At 38.8% G+C, this 24,552-nt stretch overlaps 2 protein-coding genes and 1 long non-coding RNA gene across 12 annotated transcripts in view; 2 read left to right on the top strand and 1 right to left on the bottom strand.

The window, feature by feature from the left end:
- Positions 1-13,113, bottom strand: part of slc5a6b (solute carrier family 5 member 6) — a 20,860-nt gene extending 7,747 nt beyond the window's left edge. For 4 of the 9 annotated variants that reach the window (XR_015512810.1, XM_087289613.1, XM_087289614.1 and 1 more), the window contains exons 1-7: positions 12,726-13,113; positions 9,944-10,393; positions 7,572-7,637; positions 7,424-7,475; positions 7,272-7,339; positions 4,684-4,838; positions 4,209-4,349 (exon numbers count right to left, since the gene is read on the bottom strand). Coding sequence is in view for 8 of the 9 variants with exons in the window: in XM_087289613.1 (XP_087145739.1) it covers positions 4,209-4,349; positions 4,684-4,838; positions 7,272-7,339; positions 7,424-7,475; positions 7,572-7,637; positions 9,944-10,291 (830 nt within the window). In the remaining variant the exon portion in view is untranslated. 9 annotated transcript variants of the gene reach the window in all.
- Positions 1,711-7,427, top strand: LOC147839899 (uncharacterized). The gene is made up of 3 exons (XR_015513006.1): positions 1,711-4,912; positions 4,991-5,231; positions 5,344-7,427. It is a non-coding gene; the product is annotated as an uncharacterized LOC147839899 (long non-coding RNA).
- cenpo (centromere protein O) lies at positions 13,103-24,552 on the top strand. Of its 2 annotated transcripts, none has more exon segments than NM_001105702.2 (6): positions 13,103-13,282; positions 17,229-17,377; positions 18,065-18,218; positions 20,990-21,258; positions 23,860-24,022; positions 24,230-24,552. In NM_001105702.2, coding segments are annotated over 6 exon segments (864 nt in total). In that variant the 5' UTR covers positions 13,103-13,263; the 3' UTR covers positions 24,340-24,552.

The raw sequence follows: 24,552 nt of genomic DNA, 5'->3' as shown, positions 1-24,552 counted from the left end.
TTCTTTCTTTAAAATATATAACCAGCCCAAACAAATATAGTTCACCAAAATGTTTGACACAAATGTAGCCTGTACTGTCCCACTGACACACTCATTTAATAACTGTGACAAAGTGAAAATAAAGTGATGTTTTGAAATGGCAGAAAAACACAAACCGTAGTAAAAACAACACACTACATGAAACTGAACTGCTCCCGCCAGCAGAGTATCAGTAACAGACTTTTATTAGTCATTTTTGTAAATTGCATGACTTACATACCTGTTAAGTTTCATGCCAGAAATCTGGTTTGATCAATGATGCAGTGATGTGGTGTGAGCATGTGTGTGTGTGTGTGTTGAAGAACCGCTGAGCTAACAGCTGACAGGCCGGGGAAACACACACACACACTGTATTTCTGATAGCAGACACGTGAACTAGGAGAATGTTTTTCTCTCGCGCTTGAACCACATCTGACAGATTAAACGGCTTTAACACACACTTTTCAGAGTTGTGCGTCACAAAAACACATCGCAATCCACTCAAAACACTATTGACATCCATTTTGGGAGCGCAAATTGCCGGTTGTAAACGATGTAAACGGATGTTCTAAACATTCTACCGGAAGACGCTGGTCGCTATGGCGCCCTCTATGCAGCAGCCAAAAAAAGGTCTACGCAGTGTTAAATACTACATTTAGCAGCCATTTGCGCTGAACACGGAGTGAATGCAACGCATCGAGATTTGGGCCATTAAACAGCTGATCCTCTCCGAGTCTTTCAGCAGTCTCTCCGAAAACACTCAGTTGATCTCGGCTAGCAAATCAACATTTGACACATGATCGCTCTCATCAGTGCCATTATTTGTAACTTTGGGTGGGTTTGCAAACCAGTGTACTTTTCATTGTGTCTTCCTCAAACTTCAGCTGTTTGTGGTCACAAAAGCTCCATCATCTGACAGCGTAAAGCCTTGAGTGATTGACAGAACCAATATAGCGATAGTGAAGAACGATTCAGCACAATTGTAGAAAAAAAAAAAATTTAACAGGTCGCACTACAATCATATGCAGTTGTACATATGCTCCCAAATATATTATTAGGTCGCATAGATTAAGTTTTAGCCACATATACGACCAAAATGGTTGCAATTTCGAGCCCTGCATGCCATTGTGTAAATAATATATTACATACGGCTATTTAGCTTATTAAAAGTTGTGATCTGGCGCTTTATAAAAAATAAGGGGGGCGAGGAAAGCCATTGGTAGGGCGGGGCGCCCTCCTATTATAATGTTAGGCGAAACACTGGTCTTAAATAGGTTAGTAGGGTTGGATTATAATGACACAGATCACTCTGCCTATTTATATTCACGAGTCCTGCGAAAAAAAGTGATTGACAGGTGGTAATTATGTGTGTAACTTATCTTTATTCATTTACTGTACGATTTGTTTATGGGTTAAACTAAGACCATGCGTGTCAGGTAGTTAAAACGGTAGGGTACAAATAATTTATTTGTTATGAATTAATTAATTATTCATAATTAATTCACCGCTGCCAATGACGACGATGCCATCGTCCATCGCTGTTTCATATAAGACATCGTATGATGCAAAAATGGTCGACATCGCCCAACCCTAACATAAAGTGATCAGATGTAAACAGCCCATATTTGTCATTAACATACACATGAAATCAAAACTAACCCTACTGATTTTGTTAGCTCACATTGCAAGTGGTGAACAATTCATCCGTGCATGTCATTAAGAAACAAAAATTGCCTGCCCTAAAATTGAAGTCTGTAAACGCACTTCCTGTTTGTTTTCAGTTAAATTCTCAGATTACATCAGTCTGAGGTATTGGGCGTGGCTAACACACTTAGCCACGCCCCTCCAGCTGTCAGTTGAAAACAAACAGAAATGGTCTGTTAGGATGTAATAACTCTCCCCAAACACTTTGCCAGATCTTTCTAAATGAAATGCCTTCTTCACTACATGTAATCAGCTCTCAGTAGAAGAAAAAAAAAAAGCCACGCAAACAATCGGTCTGAGATCACCTGAATGAGGTGGTCTCGGCTCGACTGAAACAAACTCTGGAGCTGATCGATTGTAGTGAGAAAGCGATACGATCCGAGCCCGGCTATATCACAGTGTTTTATTGATATGTAATAGGTATACGGCTATATGAAGAGAGAATTATGGGTTGGGCAGGAGGTCATTCCAGACATCCCAAGTCTTCCGGAAGTTGCGGGAGTCTCCCGCAAATGCACAGAGACTCCCGGATGCCCGCAAACGAGTGATAATCTCCCGGTAACCCTCCCGCTCCTAAAATACGTCGCCCACCCTTCTCAGCCCTCCCCACTGCACCTCTCCTCGCTCTTCAGACACGTCGGGTGCACTCTGTCAAACACCACCAAACCACCACCCCACTGACAGCTGAGCGAGACTCTGCAAAATAAACCCTGAAACTCTGACCAATGTGAGGAGAGTTTACTCACACGTGAGTTGTTTTAGCTCTTTTGGTCCGTTTAGAAACTTTGCAATGTGAAAGCGAACGGCACCAAGAACAAAACGCAACAATGTAACAATTTTAATCCCTGTTTCAGAACAACTGAATCGATTCACAGGTGTGAAAGCAGCCTGTGCATGATTTTTAAAGTAGTCGTGTCACAGATGTTTTCACACTGCTTGACTATCTGGGCTAGCGTTTTGTAGCTGCTTTGTTTACACTGCAAGATAGATCGGCGACAGGGACATTCACATTGCATGATTTTACAATAGGAATAATCGCCGACAACTTTGTCCAAACTACGTCTCACAGCCAAAAACACGTCGTATATTTTTTGTTATTAACTACGCAACGAGAAAGAAGCCTTTAATGGGGTAGAAAATGTGCATATTTGCTCACCTGGGTTTGAAGGAAATTAGCAATTTCTCCTCAACTTTCTTTTTTAACTTTCTGTATGAAACATCAAACAGACACTGGTGCTCCTGTCAAACCTCCACTAGTTTTTCCTTCATTTCTTGGGTCCAAATAAACCAGAAAACGAGCGCTTTTAACTTCTCACTCAACCTCCCGCTGGCCTGCAGGTACACACACACTAGTGAATTCTGCTCTCTCATTGGCTGTAGGCGATCGTTGATGTTATTTTCAGTCAAAACTAATTTCACACCACAGGAAAGGACACTAAGTGCTGGAGACTATGCGGGTCTCAGGAACCTAATCACTGGCACATTTTTTGGGAATGTCCAGTAATAAAACAATTTTGGGTAGAAGTACATGGAGTAATAGAAAACATACTTAATATTACACTACCCTTTCAATTTATAGTTATTTATTTTGGAAGCTCTGATATCCAAATATGTAAATCTGATAAATACTTACTTGATATTTTAATAATCGCAGCCAAAAAAGCAATTACAAGACACTGGTTACTTCCTGAATCCCCAACAACCCAAGAATGGCTAGAGATAGTATATAATATTTATGTGATGGAAAAAATTACATTCTCCCTTCGACTCCAAATTTATACATTTAGAAACATCTGGTCCAAGTGGACTGATTACGTTAGATTGCTCCATACAATCTTCATAGAAATATCAAACTATTACTATCTAAGTCCCATCCACATAACAAACATTTTTCAATTTACGACCCATTGCACTCCCCCTCTTAATCCTCTCTTTAAATTAGTAATTCACAGTTGATAATAACCTAAAGTTGAATGAATAAATAAAGATTTGACCCTCTCTGACCTATGGAAATTTAGTATTGATATTATTTATGTTACCATTTTACTGTTATTTTCATATATTGTATTTGATGATTTTTTTTTTTTTGTGTTCTGTTACTTTAGAGTTTGTGAAAAAGAAAAATGTTAAGCAGTGGGAAATGTTTTCTCTTAAGTGGAATCATTGTACTGTGTTTATTGCTACTACAAATAAAAAATTGCAAAAAAAAAAAAAAAACTAATTTCAAACAGCATGATTTGAATCATGCCGACACCTTTTTTATTTTTTTATCATTTAGCATGCCAAATTTCTCACAGGCATCGGCGACTCATCTGTGATTCTCTCAGAACACGTCTTTGATAGTTCACACTGTGTTATTGTCACTCACGTGCACGAGCACCGATTTGCCTGTGATTTCAGGCATTTGTCTGCGATTTCTATAATCGGGGCTAAAATCATGCAGTCTGAACTCGGCATGAGGGTCAGTCACTGAAATGAGCACTTACATGACGGCTTCTCTCTCTGTTCGAGAGCTGAGGTAGCGCTGAACCTGGGCCTGGTTTACTCCATACAGAGACAGCATGAGAAACACTCCTCCAACAGCCAACGTCCAGAACGTGTGTCTCACCGTCGGGTCAGGATTCAGGCTGAACACACAGAGAGAGAATCAATGAAAAACCATTTGTGCGTCTGTTCACTTTAGCTGATGCCTATGCAAGATTACACAACAGAATTAACCCTTGTGTACTGTTCAAATTGACAACCCTTTTGTTATGTTTGTGGCTGTCTTTGCCTATTGACTTCCATTATAATGACATTTTTTGATTGCAAAGCCATGACAGCATACTGTATAATCATGCATTCCTGATTGGTGGTGGTTTTCCCTGTTGGGAAGAGGTCAAATGTGTCATTTGTACTGTTTATCATCAGCTACAGTTAAAAAAAAAAGCTTTTAAAGTGAACCATTTAAAGTGAACATACTCAATCCCAGAGAGGCGTCCACCGTCTCTGACTTTACCCCAGGCTTCAGAAAGACCACCAGCCTGGTGAACACCAACAATGATGACAGCCAGCTGACCAGTGAACATGACCACTGTCTGGAAAACATCCGTCCAGACCACTGCCTTCAGCCCACCCTACCAGCAGGAAACAACACACACAATAAATCACAACAGCTAACAAATCACAGCACAATCATCTTCTCAGACCTGCTTTTGGGTTGGCCATTTGTGCTTTATATAATTTAATAGCATATTCAGGCTTCTATGATATAGTATGATGTATGTAGGGCGACACGGTGGCTCAGTGGTTAGCACTGTCGCCTCAAAGCAAGAAGGTCGCTGGTTTAAGTCCCGGCCGGACCAGTTGGCATTCCTGTGTGGAGTTTGCATGTTCTCCCCCTTTGTTGGTGTGGGTTTCCTCTGGTTTTCCTCACAGTCCAAAGACATGCACTATACGTGAACTGGATGAACTAAATTGTCAGTAGTGTCAGAATGGAGTAGTGTCAGAGTGTGTATGGATGTTTCCTTGTACTAGGTTGTGGCTGGAAGGGCGTCCGCTGTGTAGAGAGAGAGTTTTAATTTTATTGCCATTTCAGCTTCTATGGCCATGTCATTGCAAAAAAGTTGGCGGTTCATTAAGCTGTGGTGACCTCTGATGAATAAAGGGAAAGCCGAAGGAAAGTGAATGAATGAATGAATGATGTATGTAGAGCTCATAAGTAAAAAGAAAACCTTGTTATTCAGAAGTTAAAACTATTCAGAGATCAAAATACTTGCTCATCTGGATCTCCTAATAATTCAGTAGTTTTACAATTAAAGCTCCTTAGTTTTAAAGGGTTCATAAACTTTTTCTTATTGTGTACTAAACTCTTCCACTATTATTTTATTTTAGTTAAATATCAATTTTATTTTAAAAAGTACATTAAAAACATAATTTAGAAGCATATTTCTGTGCTATTTTGACCCTCAATCCTCAGAACACTGTGTTTGAATGGGTGTGGCTGACTGTAGACGCAGATATATACGCCCACTGCTGTGATTGGCTAAGAGTTTTGCATATTAATAGAGCTAAACAGGCAGTGAAGTAGAAGTGGGCGTTGATCTTCTGTGGAGGCGGGGCTTATCCACCCTATTAACATTCCAGAGCTTGTGGATTTTAAATATAAGCTGATTTTAGAGGAACCACAAGTTTTAAACTCTTTATTGGACTGTGACCTCTTGTCTGCCAAAAGCTCAATGGAATTTACTTTCTCAGTTCATTACCCTTTATATCATGCATGCAATAAGGTGATGGTTGAGGTATGAAAATACATGTATAAGTGTTTCTCAAAATATGAGATGTTAAGTGTTTGGGAAGGGATCATTTCACCTCTGATTAGAGTTAGGGTTAGGGTTAACAACAAACCCTAACAACAAAAGTAAAGGTGCTGGAAATAAACGCTCATCAAAAGCCTGACAAATCATGTTTGATACTCACATCTGAACATTTTTCAAAGAATATAAAATCGAAGTGTCTTCATCCTGATAGGTATTCATCTTTAAATATTACCAAAAAAAATTTTTTTTTTTCTTAGTACGCAGGTCAAACTATTTTTGTGAATTGTCATTGCCAATCATAGCCAATCATTAGGTTTGTTTTGGGTCAATTTTGATTTTCCACACCCAGCGCAGAGCCAAGGGGATCAGTATAAGTCTTGCTTGACCTACGCCCAGATCCATAAAGGTATTTTTTGTATTTAATTAAAGACTCAATAGAAGCTAAAAGTAAACAAATTTACATATATAATTTATAGCAATTCTATATTTTCTGCAGCAAAGTTTTGATCATGTTGATCATTTAGAGACTTTAGAAATGGAAGTATAAAATATGATGAAGTATAAATCTATGCTCTATTGGGTTGATGTTTTAAGTGTTTTTGAGGCTCGGTGGGATCATTTCACCTCTGATAAACAGCGAAATTAAAGGTGCTGGAAATAAACGCTGATTAAAAGCCTGACAAATCATGTTTGATACATCTGAACATTTTTCTAAAAATATAAATCAAAGTGTCTTCATCCCGATAAGTATTCATCTTAAAATATTACCAAAAAATAAATAAAAAATCCCACAGCTCTTAGTACGCAGGTTGAACCACTTTTCTGAACTTTCATTGCCAATCATGAGGTTTGTTTTGGGTCAATTTTGAATTTCCATAACCAGCTCAGAGCCATGGGGATCAGGATAAGTCTGGCTTGACGTACGCCCAGATCCATAAAGTTTTTTTTGTATTTTCTTAATTAATGATTCAATAGAAGCTAAAAGTAAACAAATATAATTTGTGGCATTTATATACTTTCTGCAGCAAAGTTTTGATCATGTTGATTATTCAGACCCTTTAAAAATGAGAGTATAAAATATGATGAGGTATAAATCTTTGCTCTATCGGGTTAATGATCAACTTAAGATGCTTTAAGCAAAAAAAAAAAAAACATTTCAGATGCGAAGCTGATGCAAATTGACAAAACTGAACTGTGTACAACAGGACCGGATAAAAGCAAACTATATAACGACTGATAAAATGTTCTTACCAGTGCTGTATAAAGAGTGCACACTAATCCAGTCGCCAACACTGCTCCCCATAAATGAAAACCAGTAACTGGAGACAAACATGTCAAAGCACAGTCTATTATCTGTATGCATTAAATATGCCACATTTTGATTATATATTATTAGATTATACCTGCATTCAGCGCGAGAGCAGGTGTATAGATGCCAACACCCATATAAATAACCTGCAAAAAGAAATCCACATGGTAACTTTAATCATGCAATACTATAAATATGTAAAACTGAAAGTATAAGTAAAACTGAAGCTTTCTTCTACTTACCATCTGAAAGATGAATGTAACAGTGCCACATATGCGGACGGCTTTGCAGAAGCGCAGCTCCAAATACTGTGAGGTGAATCAAAGACGACAAATAATACTGTGTTAATTTAGATACAAGGATATGGCTTTATTAATATGGATAATATTTTAAAGTGCCCCATTATGCTTTTTGTGATATACGCTTTCATGTAATGTGCAATGTAGCTGTTGAAACATGAAAAAATTAAGTTACTGCCCAAATGAAGGAAGATTCTGAACTGCCTGAAGCGTGTCATGAGTACATCATTTTATTTCCAAATACCTTTGCATGTTATTCTCTAAGGCCTTCATTGACTGCCTGCAAATAACATCTATCTACTGTCACACTGAAACACTGGGAAAAGTCTGGTTTGTGTTGTTGACATTTTGAGAAGATGCCATTTTCTGTGCTGCCAAAGCAAATAACTCTTTGCGTGATGTTCCAAAATAAGGACATATCAACAGCTTGAGTTTATATGGTTTGTAGCACTGTTGATTACAAGTGCTGAGGAAGACATTCTGATATATTGAGTGTTTGGTTTCTAAAATGTGTTGACCTATCAGAGCAGAGGCATCTGAACAATCAGAGCAGACTATAGACATTTGGCCAATCAGAGCAAAATAGGAAAGATTAATCTGGCCAATCAGAGTAAAGCCATCTAACCAATCAGAACAGATTAGGGTAGGATAATCTGGCCCATCAGAGAAGAGTAGAGTAGGGTAGGGTCATCTGGCCAATCAGAGCTGAGTAGGGTCATCTGACTAATCAGAGCAGAGAAGGATAAGGTCATCTGGCCAATCATAGCAGAATAATGCCACCTGACCAATCAGAGCAGAGAAGAGCCATCTGACCCATCAGAGCAGAGTGGGGTAGGGTCCTCTAACTTATCAGAGCAGACTATAGCCATCTGACCAAATCAGAACACAGTAGGGTAGATTAGGGTAGGGTCATCTGGCCATTCATTGCACAGTAGAGCCATCTGACTAATCAGAACAGAGTAGGATAGGGTCATCTGGCCATTCATAGCAGAGTAGAGTCATCTGACCAATCAGAGCAGAATATGACCATTTGACTCATTAGAGCAGAGCAGGGCCATCTGGGAAGAGTAGGGTATCTGACCAATCAAAGCAGAGTAGGGGAGGTACCTCTGACCAATCAGAGCAGAGTATAGCCATCTGACCAATCAGAATAGAGTAGGGTAGATTAGGGTAGGATCATCTGACCAATCACAGCACAGTTGTGCCATCTGACCAGTCAGAACAGAGTAGGTTAGGGTCATCTGGCCAATCAGAGCAGAGTAGGGTAGGGTCATCTGGCCGATCATAGCAGAGTAGATTCATCTGACCAATTGGAGCAGAATATGACCATCTGACCAATCAGAACAGAGCAGGGTAGGGTCCTCTGACCTATCAGAGCAGAATATAGCCATCTGACCAATCAGAGCAAAGTAGGGTCATCTTGTCAATCAGAGCAGAATATGGCCATCTGACCAATCAGAGCAGACTATAGCCATCTGGTCAATCAGAGTAGCGTAGGGTAGGGTCATCTGGTCAATCAGAGCAGACTACAGCCATCTGACCAATTAGAGCAGAGTAGGGTATATTAATTTGGCCAATCAGAGCAGAATAGAGTCACCTGACTAATCATAGCAAAGTAGAATATGGCCATCTAACTAATCAGAACAGGGTAGAGTAGGATAGGATCTTCTGGTCATTCAGAGCAATGTAGATTAGGGTAGGGTGATCTGGCCAATCCTAGCAGAGTAGGGCCATCTGACCAATCAGAGCAGAATATAGCCATCCAACCAATCAGAAAAGAGTAGAGAAAAATCATCAGGCCACTTGGAGTAGAGAAGGGAAGGGTCAACTGGCCAATCATAGCGAGTAGAGTAGGGTAGGGTCATCTGGCCAATCCTAGCAGAGTAGGGCCATCTGACCAATCAGAGCAGAATATAGCCATCCAACCAATCAGGAAAGAGTAGAGAAGTATCATCAGGCCACTTGGAGTAGAGAAGGGAAGGGTCAACTGGCCAATCATAGCGAGTAGAGTAGGGTAGGGTCATCTGACCAATCAGAAAACAGCAAAGTCATCTAACCACTTAGAGCAGAACAGAGTCATCTAATCAGAGCAGATTTGGACCATTTGACCAATCAGAGTAGGCTCTCAATAAGGCGGAGTTTGAAAATGTGTCATCTCAGACAGTGAGAAAAGACCTTGACGCTGCAGTGAATATTGTGACTACAGTGTTTTTTAACCTTGGACATGACCATGTACACTATATCTATTATAGAAGAATCCAAAACAAAATGGAAATAGCTTTAGCACAATAGGGGATTATTAAAAGGCTGTGTACCTGATAAACACTGGTGAGGTGCAGTCTGTAGAACAGGGGAATGAAAATGTGTGCTGGAATCAGGAGACCCAGGACATATGAGCAGCCAATGAACCAATACTGCGTGCCATGGGCGTACACCTCAGCCGGGGTGCCAATGATGGCCACAGCTGACTGGAAAGTGGCCATGAGGGACAGAGAGAGCGGCAGACACTTCATGCTCCTGTCGGCGATCAGGAACTCTTGTGTGGTGCTCTGCCGTCCTCCAGTGAAGGCGTAGTACAGGCCGATGGACATGGAGGCCACCAGCAATAACCCAAATATCACATAATCAATAACAGTGAAGTACTTGTGCCCTGCGGGATCCATGCTGAGACTGCAGGCATGAAGCGTGATATTAGAGTCTCCGCTGCGTGATCAGGGCGAAGGTCAAAGCCATCGCTCTGCCAATCTGATGACAACGAGCTGAAACTGATCAAAGATAATGCACTTATTAGTCAGTCAGGATATGTGTGTGCTAGAAATGCAGTGTTTCCCAACCCTGTTCCTAAAGGCACACCATTTTAAACTCCCCCTACCCAAACACACTTAATCAACTCATCAGAACTTTAGAAGAGACTCAAAACTTGAAGGTAATAGGCTAGATAAAGGAGACATCCGAAATATGTACTGTTGGTGTGCCTCTGGGAACAGGGCTGGGAAACACTAGTAATGAACATTTCCTATTGCATTCAAATTCCTATTGTATTTGTAACAGAGTCATGCACAGTATGCAGTGAAATGTCTGCACAACTGCTTGTGACCTTAAAATTATAACAACAATAACAAAAATATGAACAACAATAATAATAATAATAAGAGTCTAAATCTGGAGAAATGGAGGTTATGCAACAGAAAAGTAAATACAAATATAAAACTATTGGTTTATTGTTGTTGTTGTACAGAGACCCAAAAGGAAAGTGATGGTGAGAAAAAAAAATTTGGTAGAAGAAAAAAAACTGGGTGGAAGAGAAAAAAAAAAGTGTGATAGAAAAACATATTTCTAAGGTTTTTGCGTTCCCTTGCAAAGATGTTTTGCGTGTTTCTCCACAAACACTTTCTGTTCGCTTCATTCATGTAACCCCTCCCATTTCTGCCGAAATTCTCCCGTATTTTTCCATTCTATCCCACTTTCTTTACATTAAAGCTGTGCGTCGATCGTCTCCTTTCATTTGCAACCTCTGAACCAGTTATATATGAAGTTATATATTTGTTTTCGATAGTCTACAGAACCAACCATAGTTATACAATAACTTGCCTAATTACTCTAACCTGCCCAGTTAACCTACTGTAATTAACCTAGTGAAGCCTTTAAATGTCACTTTAGGCTGTATAGAAGTGTCTTGAAACATATCTAGTCAAATAGTATTTACTGTCATCATGGCAAAGATCAAATAAATCAGTAATTAGAGATGAGTTATTAAAACTATTATGTTTAGAAACGTGCTGAAGAAATCTTCTCTCCGTTAAACAGAAAATGGGGAAAAAATAAACAGCGGGGGCTAATAATTCTGAATTTAACTGTATATGTATTATTATTATTAAAAATGTATTTTATAATGTTTTATTGCAATGTCCAGACATTATTAAATATGTAGCTGTGGTCACTTTTCAAAACGAAAACTAAACGTTTTTAATCATTTTAAAGGGCATAAATGTAACCAAATTTAAATATTATAAACGATTTTTAAAATATGTTTTATATTTATAAAAATTTTAAATGTCAACTATTGATTTATATTTCATTAATAATACAGAAATATAACATATATAAGGCGAGGCAGTGGCGCAGTAGGTAGTGCTGTCGCCTCACAGAAAGAAGGTCGCTGGTTCGAACCTCTGCTCAGTTGGCGTTTCTGTGTGGAGTCTGCATGTTCTCCCTGCCTTCGCGTTGGTTTCCTCCGGGTGCTCCGGTTTCCCCCACAGTCCAAAGACATGCTGCAGGTGAATTGGTTAGGCTAAATTGGCCATAGTGTATGAGTATGTGTGTGAATGTGGATGTTTCCCAGAGATGGGTTGCGGCTGAAAGGGCATCCGCTGCTTAAAAACTTGCTGGATAAGTTGGCGGTTCATTCCGCTGTGGCGACCCCGGATTAATAAAGGGACTAAGCTGACAAGAAAATGAATGAAAATATAACATATATAATATTAAAATGCATTTCATAGTGTTCCATTGCAACAACCAGCAACTTAGCTGTTGTGGTTACTGTTAAAGTAGCACATACTAAAACTTTAAAAAATAATTTTAAAAGCCATAAATTGAACAACCTCATACTAGTTCATAGTTTATCTAGAAATGAGTCATTAAAAAAATGAGATGATTTCTACTTCCAGAAACCAAATCTAATCAGTAACATGCTATATACTAAAGCACGATGATATTATTATTGCACATTTGATGTTGGGTTCCCATGGGTTAACAAAGGATGGTAAACAAACACCAAACCTCCAGGCACTACAGAGTTAACAGTTCCTGGCAGTTACAACTAGCATGCAAAAGAGACGCCACGAGATTGCAGTTTCAACTTTACCCCAAATGCATTTCTCAAGACCATAATACACATAATTAAATAAACATACACACAAATAAATTTGAATTTGCTAAATGTTAGTTATCCCTAACACCAAGTTGTTCGTTTCACTTCCTTGTTGTTGTGGGTTTGTACAGTTTGTGAACGCATTCTCAATGATCAGCATATACACAAACACAACAGGTGCACGTGTACTGTATGTGTGGGTGTTAGAGATTTACAGGTGTTCTTACCTGAAACGGTCAGTCAAATCATCTGAAGCTTAACACACTCGATGTATTTCCTCCGACACACACTCACAGGACTGTCAGAAACACACACCTCCCACACACAGCACCAATGTTACTGCTGCCATCACGCCTGAAGGTTACTGACACACACTTTGACAGTCAAACACACACACATTTGCTATCTAAATGTACTTAGTGGCTGTTTGCATTTGTCCCAGCACACACGTATGCTGCTGGTATATATTATCGACATACGTGCTTGTAAAAAGTTTGATGTACACTATAAGTTGAAATCATATAAAATGCGCATTCCTGTATAAAAATGCAACCACGTGGGGGATAACAGAGTGTATATTCATCTGCAGATTACGCGGCTGCGCAAACAGCGCGCAGTGATGATGCGCCCGAGCGTGTTTTGTGTTTGCTTCCGAGGTCGTGAATGACAGCAAACAACAGCGCGCCAGATTTCAAAACAGTTGTGTTTGCAAGGAAACAAAAGTCACAATTTACGGCGTTAAAAGCTAATTTAAGTGACAGACAGATGGAAACAATGGATCAAGGTAAGCACATCACTGTATAAATGTGTCAAATTGAATGTCACATTTGTTTAAAAATAGCATGCCTCTCTTAAAACGCATATTTCGACTCAATTACATTTGTCTTCTGCTATTTTATAGCTGTCTACCATTTGTTTTAAAGTGTATACTTGCATATATTGAATCTGTTTTTTTTTTGGCTATTACTTAATTTGTCGTAATGTTTTTACGCTGTGTAAAAAAAGAATAGACTTTTCCCATAGATAGATAGATAGATAGATAGATAGATAGATAGATAGATAGATAGATAGACAGACATATGGATAGATAGATAGATAGATAGATAGATAGATAGATAGATAGATAGATAGATAGATAGACAGAAATATGGATAGATAGATAGATAGATAGATAGATAGATAGATAGATATATAGATAGACGGATAGATAGATAGATAGATAGATAGATAGATAGATAGATAGATAGATAGATAGATAGAAAGACGGATGGATAGATAGACGGATGGATAGACAGATAGATAGATAGATAGATAGATAGATAGATAGACAGACAGACAGATAGATAGATAGACAGACAGACAGACAGACAGACAGACAGACAGACAGACAGACAGACAGACAGACAGACAGATAGATAGATAGATAGATAGATAGATAGATAGATAGATAGATAGATAGATAGATAACATAAACACAGTGTGCATGACATTTAGGTAACACTAGGTAATAATAATTTGTTAATTTTCTTTGGGCTTAGTCCCATTATTTATCAGGGGTTGCCACAGCAGAATGAATCGCAAACTTATCTAGTGCAGCGGGTGCCCTTCCAGCTGCAACCCAATACTGTGAAACACCCATACTCTCGCATTCACACACACTCACATTTGAAAGAAACCCACGGCAACGCAGGGAGAACATGCAAACTTCACACAGAAGGGCTTGAACCAGCGAACTTCTTGCTGTGGGGCGACAGTGCTAACCACTGAGCCACAGCACCGTCAATCTAATTCGCATGTTAAAAAAATAAATGCATTCTTTACTGAAACATAAACGTATATATTTTGTCTTAAGGCATCACACTGCAGGATAAATAAAACTGGTTCTTATTACTACTCCAGTTAATTTCATTAAGAATGACAAACTTTTTTTCCCCCAAGCTTTTTACACAATATTTTCTAAAAATGAAACCATTATGTTATAAAAACAATGCTGTAATTTATGTGCTTTCTATCAATAAAAATCTGAATCAGCTTCAGAATTAAATTTCAGTTCAATTCATCTTTATTTCTATAGCATTTTACAATGTAGACTGTGTCAAAGCCGCTTAACATAGAAGTTATAGTAAACTGAAACTGTTTCCGTCCAGTTTTTAGAGTTCAAGTTCAGTTTAGTTTAGTTCGTTGTGTTTTAATTTTCACTTCTGAAAGTCCAAACACTGAAGAGCAAATCCATCAATTCGCAGCTTTACAAGTCCCAACCAACCAAGCCAGTGGAGACAGCGGCGAGGAACAAACTTCACCAATTGACAAAAGTGACAAAGACAAATCAGGCTCAGTTGGACACGACCATTTCTCCTCTGGCCAAACTTTCTTTTTCTTGTAGATTTTTTTTTTAATAAATATATATATATATATATATATATATATATATATATATATATATATATATATATATATATATATATATATATATATACTTAAACAGAATATTTTTGGGAATTCCTTTAAATCACAAACTATAGAATAAATGTTGTAGATCAGTGGTTCTCAAACTGTGGTACGTGTACCAATAGTGGTACACAGGCTTCCTTCTAGTGGTACGCGGAGATATCAAATGTGTCATACAGTATTTATATGCTCCATATATTTCAAAAATTATCAAAAATGATTTATATATAAATATGACATATAATAATATTTATTATATAACATGTAGCCTATATTTCTGATGTCCAGGCAACATTTCCAGGTGTTCATGAATTGGCTACTATTTATTAATACTTTACATTTCAGTATAGCAATTTTCTTTTTTCTTTTTACTTTTTACGAACATTAACCTACCATTTTTAACTTTTTAAAAGCACATTTTAATTTTAAATGTTGACATTTTTAGTTAGTTTGTTTGTTTGTTTGTTTTTTTACATATAAGCACAGTACACTACAGTGTTAACGTTCAGACTATTTATAATGTTTAAAATGGCTGACAATAATAAATATTCTTAATAATAGGAATTAATCTGCCAAGTTTTAGAACTGTGCAGAGCTGTAGCTGCTTTACTGGGCTTACTACGCCACTGTATTTTAATATTGCTCATTATGGTGGTACTTGGAGAGACACATTTTTTTCTGAGGTGGTACTTGATGAAAAAAATTTGAGAACCACTGTTGTAGATAATCTGGCAAATTATGTGAACATATCCCCCTGTGGAAACACATTTGTAGAATAAATGTTGTAAAAGTGTTGTTTACGTCTGTCTAAAACTTTAGAATGTAGATTTATGCCTCCTGTGGGTTGATGTGTCATATTACAATAAAATGACTGAAAAAATTGCACACTCTCGAAAATCAAAAATCAAAAGACAACAGCGAGATTAAGTGACAAGCAGTTTACTGAGAGAGAAAAAAAGGCAAACGTTTCCGTCATGTTGATGATATGTTGACATTGTCAATGCCTAACAATAAAGGTAATAGAAAATGGGAGCCAAATGGGAGTCACATGATAATTTAGATCACTTGATCAGACTAGACCAGGGATCACCAAACTTGTTCCTGGAGGGCCGGTGTCCTGCAGATTTTAGCTCCAACCCTAATCAAACACACCTGAACAAGCTAATCAAGCTCTTAATAGGTATACTTAAAACACCCAGACAGGTGTGTTGAGGCAAGTTGGAGCTAAACCCTGCAGGGCACCTGACCTCCATTAACGAGATTGATGACCCCTGGACTAGACCAAACCAAGTGTGCCGCAAGCCTGCGTTTGAGTGAAGGTCTCGGCCGTTAGATCGCCCCCTGGGGGCTGGCTGCAGTACAAGTCATAAACCCCGCCTCCTCCGTGTTAATGAAGGAGACTTGAGCCCAAATAAAAAAATTAATTACACTTGCAATAAAATGTCCCGAAAGATAGTTCTGGTGGATTAAGGCACTGGTTATTGTGCTGAAATAGGTGCAGATCTTCATTTTTGTAACCAGTTTGTTTTTAGCAGTAATTTAATGCTGGGCGTGTCATCGTGATTGACAGCTGTGATTGACAGTTTCTCAAAGCAGCGTGTCTGAGCTTCGGCAGAAGACTGAAGTGTTATTTTTCGATTTCTGTGTTATTTTACCATGACAAAATGAGTTCAGCAGTAAACTACAGTTTCTGACATACATGATCTGGTGGAACACTGTTTATTCGCTAAGGTCAGGGCTTTTTTCGGGCTTTATTAGTTTGCTAATACACGCCTAACCACCCAGATAGCAAAATACACTGGGGCCAGTTCTTGCCTGCCGGAGACTTACCCCTCAGACTGACTACCTCTGCTGGACCTACTCCGGATGCCTGGAGTCATTGGACCAAACAGAGAGGAGTAAGAGAGATGGCATGGTGGCTCAGTGGTTAGCACTTTTGTCTCACAGCAAGAAGGTCGCTGGTTCGAGATGTTGGCGTGGGTTTGCTCCAGGTGCTCCGGTTTCTCCCACAAGACATGAGCTATAAGTCAATTGAAGAAACTAAATTAGCTGTAGTCTATCAGTGTGTGTGTGTGTGTGAATGAGTGTGTATGGGTGTTTCCTAGTACTTAGTTGCAGTTGGAAGGGCATCCGCTGCATGAAATGAATAGTTGGCGATTCATTCTGCTGTGGCGACCCCTGATGAATAAGAGACTAAGCTGAAGGAGAATGAATAGATGAATGAATTTCTTTTTTATATATGTAATTATTGTTTTGTGTGTCATATCATACATGTATATCAGGAGTTCTGGGTCACCTGATGTCTCTGGAGAGGGCAGGTGTGGCACAGCAGGACCAGCACCAGTCTGAGAGGATACAGATGCTGAAAGTCAGAGCTGCGAGCCTTCGTGCAAAAAGAGATCAACTCAAACATCAGGCCAACGTCATCAAGGTGAGAAAGCTTTCAAATATTACAGAGACATTCGTTTAAAAAGGCAAGAAGGCCGCTGGTTCGAATCCCGACTGGGCCAGTTGGCATTTCTGTGTGGAGTTTGCATGTTCACCCCGTGTTCGCGTAGGTTTCCTCCGGGTGCTCCGGTTTCCCCCCACAGTCTAAACACATGCGATGTAAGTAAATTGAATAAACTAAATTGGCCAGAGTGTACGAGTGTGTGTGTGTGTGATAGTGTAATGTGAGAGTGTATGGGTGTTTCCCAGTACTGGACATCCGCTGCGTAAAACATATGCTGGAATAGTTGGGAGTTTCATTCCGCTGTGGTGACCTCTGAAATAAAGACTAAGCTGAAGGAAAATAAATGAAGTTACTATGAATTAATGATAATGTGGAAAGCAAAATAATCTTGTTTTTCCTTTTGACATAAGATTAATTTGCTTACCCTATTGGCAGATTATTTTGCTTGTTTTAAGGAAAAATTCACTTAATATTGGCATATTATTTCTCAAAACAAGACAGTATGTTTTGCTTGTCTATGAAATTCTTTGTGATTTGAGAATTTTTAGATAGTTGAACTCGAAACAAGACAAAAAATCTAAGTAAGAAAAGCATTTTTTGCAGTGTAATATTGGTGTAATTATTGTTTTGGTGCGTGTTTTAATACCTGTTGTCAATGTACTGCAGACCCTAAAAGATAAAATCAGCAAAAATCTCCCTTTTAAATATGATGAAGAGGATGAGGATGATGACACTGGAGGCTTCGCAGCTCTACAACGGTCTTTGTTAACAGCTTGGAAAATGCAGTTGAAAGATCTTCAGCACGCACATCATTTAATAGGTAAACACATACAAATATGCAAAGTTTATTTTTAAACTAATTTCGAGAGGATCACATGCTTATGATTGCTTGCAGCTGGTCCTGCATTATTCAATTTATGATTCACCAATCAGACCATTTCTAAGCCACTATAAATACCCTAAAGGCCCGTGCACACCAAGACGTTTTTGCTCGCGTTTTCCATCGACGTTTAACGCCTCATAACTAAATAAAGGGCGTCAATGTGATCGTGCACACCAACGCGCAAAACGGCAGGCGCAAAAGCGTCATTTAAAAAAAAAAACACCTCATGCTCGTTTTTTTGCCGTAAACAGCACTTGGAGGCGCTCAAGCGCAAAACTGTCAATGCGAGCGCACATTGAAGAAGATGCCCACAGGTGTGAGAATGTGCAGCTGCTTAGTGCACTGGTAAACAATAATCATTTCTTCATCGCTAGAGCTGGAGCTGCTGCTTGAACCATCCATGCTTGTTCGAGTCACCAGTAACTTTAACGACATGCATGTGACTGTGAACTTCTGCTCCTCCACTTTTTCTGTGTTATAACCGGGTGTCAGAAGCTTATAGTTGTGCTGCACCATCTAACGTCGAAAGATTGATTTAGCATACTCGTCTGCTTGACGCCAGTGAAAAGCGCTTAGGTTTGAACACTGAAAAACCTCTCGTCAAACGCTGACGATAAACGCAAACAAAAAACGTCCCGGTGTGTAGGAGCCTTAAGTTCCATATGACAGCCATCTTCATTTTGAAGAATCCCTCCTTCCACCTCTACTCCTCCTCCTTTCCTAGATGGGTGGCAAGGTGGCCCAGTGGTTAGCACTGTTGCCTCACAGCAAGAACATCACTGGTTCTAGTCTTTACCAAGCCAGCCAATGTTTCTGTGCGGAGTTTACACACTCTCCCCGGGCTCACGTGGGTTTCCCCTAAATTCCCCCTAATTTCATCCCACCGTCCTAAAACATGCAGCTTAAGCTAATTGACTAATACAAATCTGCACCATAGACATGCTCCTAGATCACTATCTGTTCATTATCTACAGCAGGGGAGTTCTCGAGATCTACCTCAGCTCAAACTCCCCTCTCGCCTTGCAAACGGGAGGGAGCCCAGGGCTCGAGGATCTTATGAGCTCAGGGCTCTCTCCCGGGACAGCATGCCAAACACGCTTCATGATCAATCATCAGCTAAGTGTGAACTCTTGAACTTCTTTTGTGTTCAACAGAAGAAATAAACTCGTAAAGGTTTAAAATCACATGAGCAAGATAAAGGGCCCTATCATACACCCGACGCAGTGTGGCGCAAGACGCGGCACAATAGTCTTTTGGTAGTTTCAGCTTGGTGCAAGAGTCCGTTTTGAGGCGTTGCGCTACGCTGTTTAAATAGCAAATGCATTAGCGCTCATTTGTGCGCCCATAGACGTTCTGGTCTAAAAAGTAAGGCGTTCTGAGGCGGACCACTGGTGCGTTGCTATTTTGAGAAACTATAATAGATTTTTCATTAGACCAAAACAAACCCGGTCTAAACTCCAGCGCAGAGTTGCGCCTGGCTTACACACTGCTTAATACACACAAGAGAGCAACAGGCAAATATCTTTACATATGAAAAAATGTAAATATTAAGGATATATATAGGATATAATAAGAATAGATATAGGATATAAATATAAAGGATTAAAATATTACAAAACATATTATTTTCTAGCCTACATAAATATGAAAAACCACTGCTTTTATGTCTTCTTCATCTCGGGAGGCTTTTTCAGTTCATTCATAACAATTTGCTTTTGTATAATGTTATTATTATTAGCAGTATTATTTATTATATCCATATTTATATTTGTTTTATTAAAAACAAGCTTAGATTTGACCACCTGTCAGGTTTTAGACCATATGGGGCATGGCAGGTGTATTTGGAAATAACTCAGTATTTTGACCAAACTTGGTTATTATTATTCATTTATTCGTTTGCTGGAAATTAGAACTGAATTTAGAAATAGTTTTGAAACAAATCTTTGCGCTTAAAAAACAAAATTATTTATTTATAGACTAATAGATGTCTGTGCGTAAACGTTTCCCTATCCAAGAGCGAAAGTGAAAGTAGATCATTTATCTCTCATTCTCACGCAGTAGATGCTCTGTTTAACAGTTTTCTGTTAAAAAAAAAAACTGTTATTTTCTTCAAAAACTGTTATAAACTGCTCATTTTTTTCACTTAGACTTACTATGCGTCCTGTAAATAGCGAATGCGCTCTTGGCGCGACGCAGCTGACTCTTAAAGGAAATGGGAGATGAGACTCTAATTGGTTTACTCTCAAAACACACCTATAACTCATTAAGAAAATAAACTCAACCCTTTTAGACCATGCGCCTTGGCGCAAGGCAGATTTTCCTGTCCTTAAATTAGCAAAAACGCGTCCTGACTCGCCCTGAAAGCGTCTACACCCTGCGTTTTGCGCTCTGCGCATGGACCGTCAAAATGAAGCCCTAAATGATGAGGTGATTTTAACTTTAAGGTCCCTTTAACTCTTTCCCCGGCATTGACGAGATGACTTGTAATATCTCTTCAAGTAAGAGACGATGCTTTCTTGTTATTGACGAGTTTTTACACCAATCTGTGTTTTAGGTATATTACAGTAAGAGAAGTTATAGAACTTTTGGGTGCAGAATAAAAGATGAACAGAGAAACACAGGGTACATACTGTTATGTTAAACCTGGAAATGACCCTACTGAGCTCAGTCCTCTGTTTTAGACCTGATCCATTGTGTTTCTTTCTTAGGTGGATTTGATTTGGTGGAGTGTAAGGAAGGAAAGAGCGTGTGTGTGTCGTTTCACACTGCCTACGAAGGTGTGTATCTGGACACATATAACATGGAACTGGACCTGATGCGCACCGTCCAGATCTCTCGCCATAACATCCCCCCTTCATTCCCTCTGGAGGTTTTAGCCAAGCAGAGCCTGCAGAAAGACCTCAAGGTTTTCCTGCAAACCATCAGCCAGAACCTCAACGCTTTGGCTGCTCGCAGACAGCAGGTCACACTTGTCAAGGTATCAGGATTGCTGCGTTTAATTTTATCTGTTTATTTTATAAGTGTTTGGGGTCGGTAAGATTTTTCAGTTTTTCTGATAAAGTATGCTTCTTAAGGTTGCATATATACAGTTAAAGTCAGAATTATAAGCCCTCCTGTTTATTTTTTCCCCAATTTCTGTGTAACGGAGAGATGTTTTCTTAACACATTTCTAAACGTAATAGTTTTAATAGCTCATTTCTATTAACTGATTTCTTATTTGTCTTTGCCATGATGACAGCATATAGCACATTTGACTAGATATTTTTCAAGACACTTCTATACAGCTTAAAGTGACATTTAAAGGCTTAACTAGGTTAATTAGGCAAGTTAGGGTAATTAGGCAAGTCTTTAGCCCCTTTCACACATACAGACCTTTCCGGAAAATTGCCGGCAATTTTCCGGAAAGGTTGTATGTGTGAACAGGTCCTTTTTGAAAATACCATTAAATTCGTTCTGGCTATTTTCCGGAAAGAGAAGTTGTAACATTACTGGTAATTTGCCGGAATGCTCCGCTGTGTGAATGCAGAAGGAAGATTGCCGTAATAAGCGCGTGCACGTCTAGAACATGCTGACGTGAGACGTCTGCTTTAGCCAATCACAACAGTCAGACGCATTCACGTCCGCGCGGTTTGTGAGAATAAAAGCCTTTGAATATTTTTCCAGACACATTCAGCTGCTAGAAGTTAGTCAGATCACGTTTATATGTTCTTCTTTATGCCAACTGTGTAAATAATCATCGATGAGATGCTTATGATAAGCCGTTGTTTGTTTACCTTCAAGCTTTGCGTGTGCCTGTGAAACAGCCTGTGAGCGCCTGCACACGCACATATTATGAACATCTTGACATGCGAAAGTGATCCTGCGAAAGTTGTTCACAATATTGATCATCCACAGAGTTTGTAATTTAGTGAAATGTTTACAAATACAAGCGCAGCCGTTTAAAGCTCATTTGTGGTGAATGATGTCAGAATTTACCTGTATTTTGGAATCGATGTGTGAATGCTCTTTTCCGGAAAATTTCCGTTACGTCCTCGCCTGTGTGAACAGCGCTTTTTTGAATATACCGGTAAAGTCGTTCCGGAAATTTTCCGGATATTTAATGGTATCACTGTGTGAAAGGGGCTATAGTATAATACTCAATAATTGTATAAACTTCAATTTATTTCTAGAACACTTTCAACAAACCACAATGGGTACCAAAGTGCTGTACATAAAACACATGCAAAAGTACATAAACCTACAACACATGATTTAAAGCTATGGAAAATAAGTGTGTTTTCAGTGACCTCTGAAGACTCAAAAGTTGGAGCTGTTCTTAAGCAGAGTGGAAGATCATTCCAAAGTCTTGGAGCTGCTACTGAAAAAACGATCACCTCGATATTTCAAATAAAGATCTCACGGGTTGATGTATATTAATTATCTCAGAAATGTACTCAGGGGCCAGGCCATGGAGGGATTTAAAAACATGCCACAGTACTTTACTGAATTCTAAACTGGATTGGCAGCCAGTGTAGAGAAACCAGTACAGGTGTGATGTGCTCTCCTTTTTTGTGCCTGTTAAAAGCCTGGCAGCTTGTCTGATAATATTTTTTCTTCTGGGGAAAGTCTTAGTTGTTTTATTTCAGCCAGAACAAAATCAGTTTTTAATTTTATTTAGTTAATTTTTTATTTTTTAAGTTAGCTTTTTTAGCTAACTTAATTAACCTAGTGAAGCCTTTAAATGACACTGTAAGCTGTATAGAAGTGTCTTGAAGAATATCTAGTCAAATATTATTTACTGTCATCATGAAAAAGATAAAATAAATCAGTTATTAGAGATGAGTTATTAAAACTATTATGTTTACAAATGTGTTGAAAAAAAATCTGCAATCTCTCCATTAAACAGGAATTGGGGAAAAATAAACAGGGGCTAACAATTCTGACTCCAACTGTATATTTGTATACGTGTTATTAGTGAAATATTGACTTGTTGGATTTAGTTATAGTGTTTTGGCTTAAACATGTATTTTGAAGCTTGTGTTTAACTATGTATTCTTTAATTTTGTTTTATATTTTCATGGTGACTATTTTAGCATCAGTCCAGATGCAGATTGCCTCTTGGCTAATTCTCTCACAGTGAATATTTCTGTATTATTAATGTGCACTTTCTGTCAAATAAAACCGAATGGTAAAACTGAACTGATGTGATCAGACCTTAATAGAATAATTCAAATATTTACATTTTTACTTAAACCAAACCCTTACTGCAGGCCTGCCTAAACTCAGTTTTGGAGGGCCGGAGTCCTGCATATTTTAGTTCCAACTCCAATTAAACACAACAAAACCATCTAATCAAGCTCTTTCTAGGCATACTAGAAAGCTCCAGGCAGGTGTGCTGGAGGAAGTTGAAGCTAAACTATGCAGGACACCGGCCCTCCAGGACTAAGTTTGGACACCCCTGTCTTACTTAAACCAAACCCAAAGAAACAGAATTATCAACTAGTCTCCTAAGTTGTTTTTTTAGCTGTATATTTTGTGACATGGTAAATGTCTTTAATATTTATCAACATTATGTCAAAATGCATTGTCTTTTCCGCAGGATCTTGTTGGTTCGGTGGAGGTGATGGAGAGCAATGAGCTGTGCAATATTCTGGTGCTCATGTGTTCAGCACAAAGCGAGCCCCCCAGAGCTGTTTTATGCACGCTGGAGTATAAAGATCTCACACAGAGTCTCCCAACACACGTCAGCATTGAGAGTGAAGGTACAATCCAATACCAAGAGAAACTGAACTACAAGTGTGAACAAATCATGTTGCTGTTATTGACATGACATTCATTTTAGAGTAAATGTAAGGATCTTTACTTGATGAAGGTGATGCACAGTTTAATCTAAAGCATGTATTTTATTATGAGACCGGAAAAGGAAATGGAGGCGTTCATTTTGTATCATATGCTTGCTTTTTTTGTAGATAAAACACTTTCTGGATCTGCACAGTGGAAGACAAACCAGGCTCTACTCCTGGAGTCTCCGGCTCACACGGCTCTCCTGACCATGAAGAGGATGGGAAGCATCGTCTAAGAAACAGGAGGAAATTAATAACTTTATTGAACATGTAAAGCATTTCCTGGAAACTCTTTCAGTGGGCTTAAACAGTTAAACGCTTTTATATTCAGAGGCAGATATACTAAAATGAAGATTTTATATAAAGACCCAAAAATGTAAAAAAAATACTTCATTTACTCACCCTTTGCTGCTACTTTTTGTTGATGAGCATAAATATTTTGGAACCCA

This window comes from Danio rerio, chromosome 17 (genome assembly GCF_052040795.2).
Source record: "Danio rerio strain M-AB ecotype USA chromosome 17, GRCz13ab, whole genome shotgun sequence".
In the NCBI taxonomy this organism is placed as follows: Eukaryota; Metazoa; Chordata; class Actinopteri; order Cypriniformes; family Danionidae; genus Danio; species Danio rerio.
This window is presented reverse-complemented; position numbering and strand designations above follow the sequence as displayed.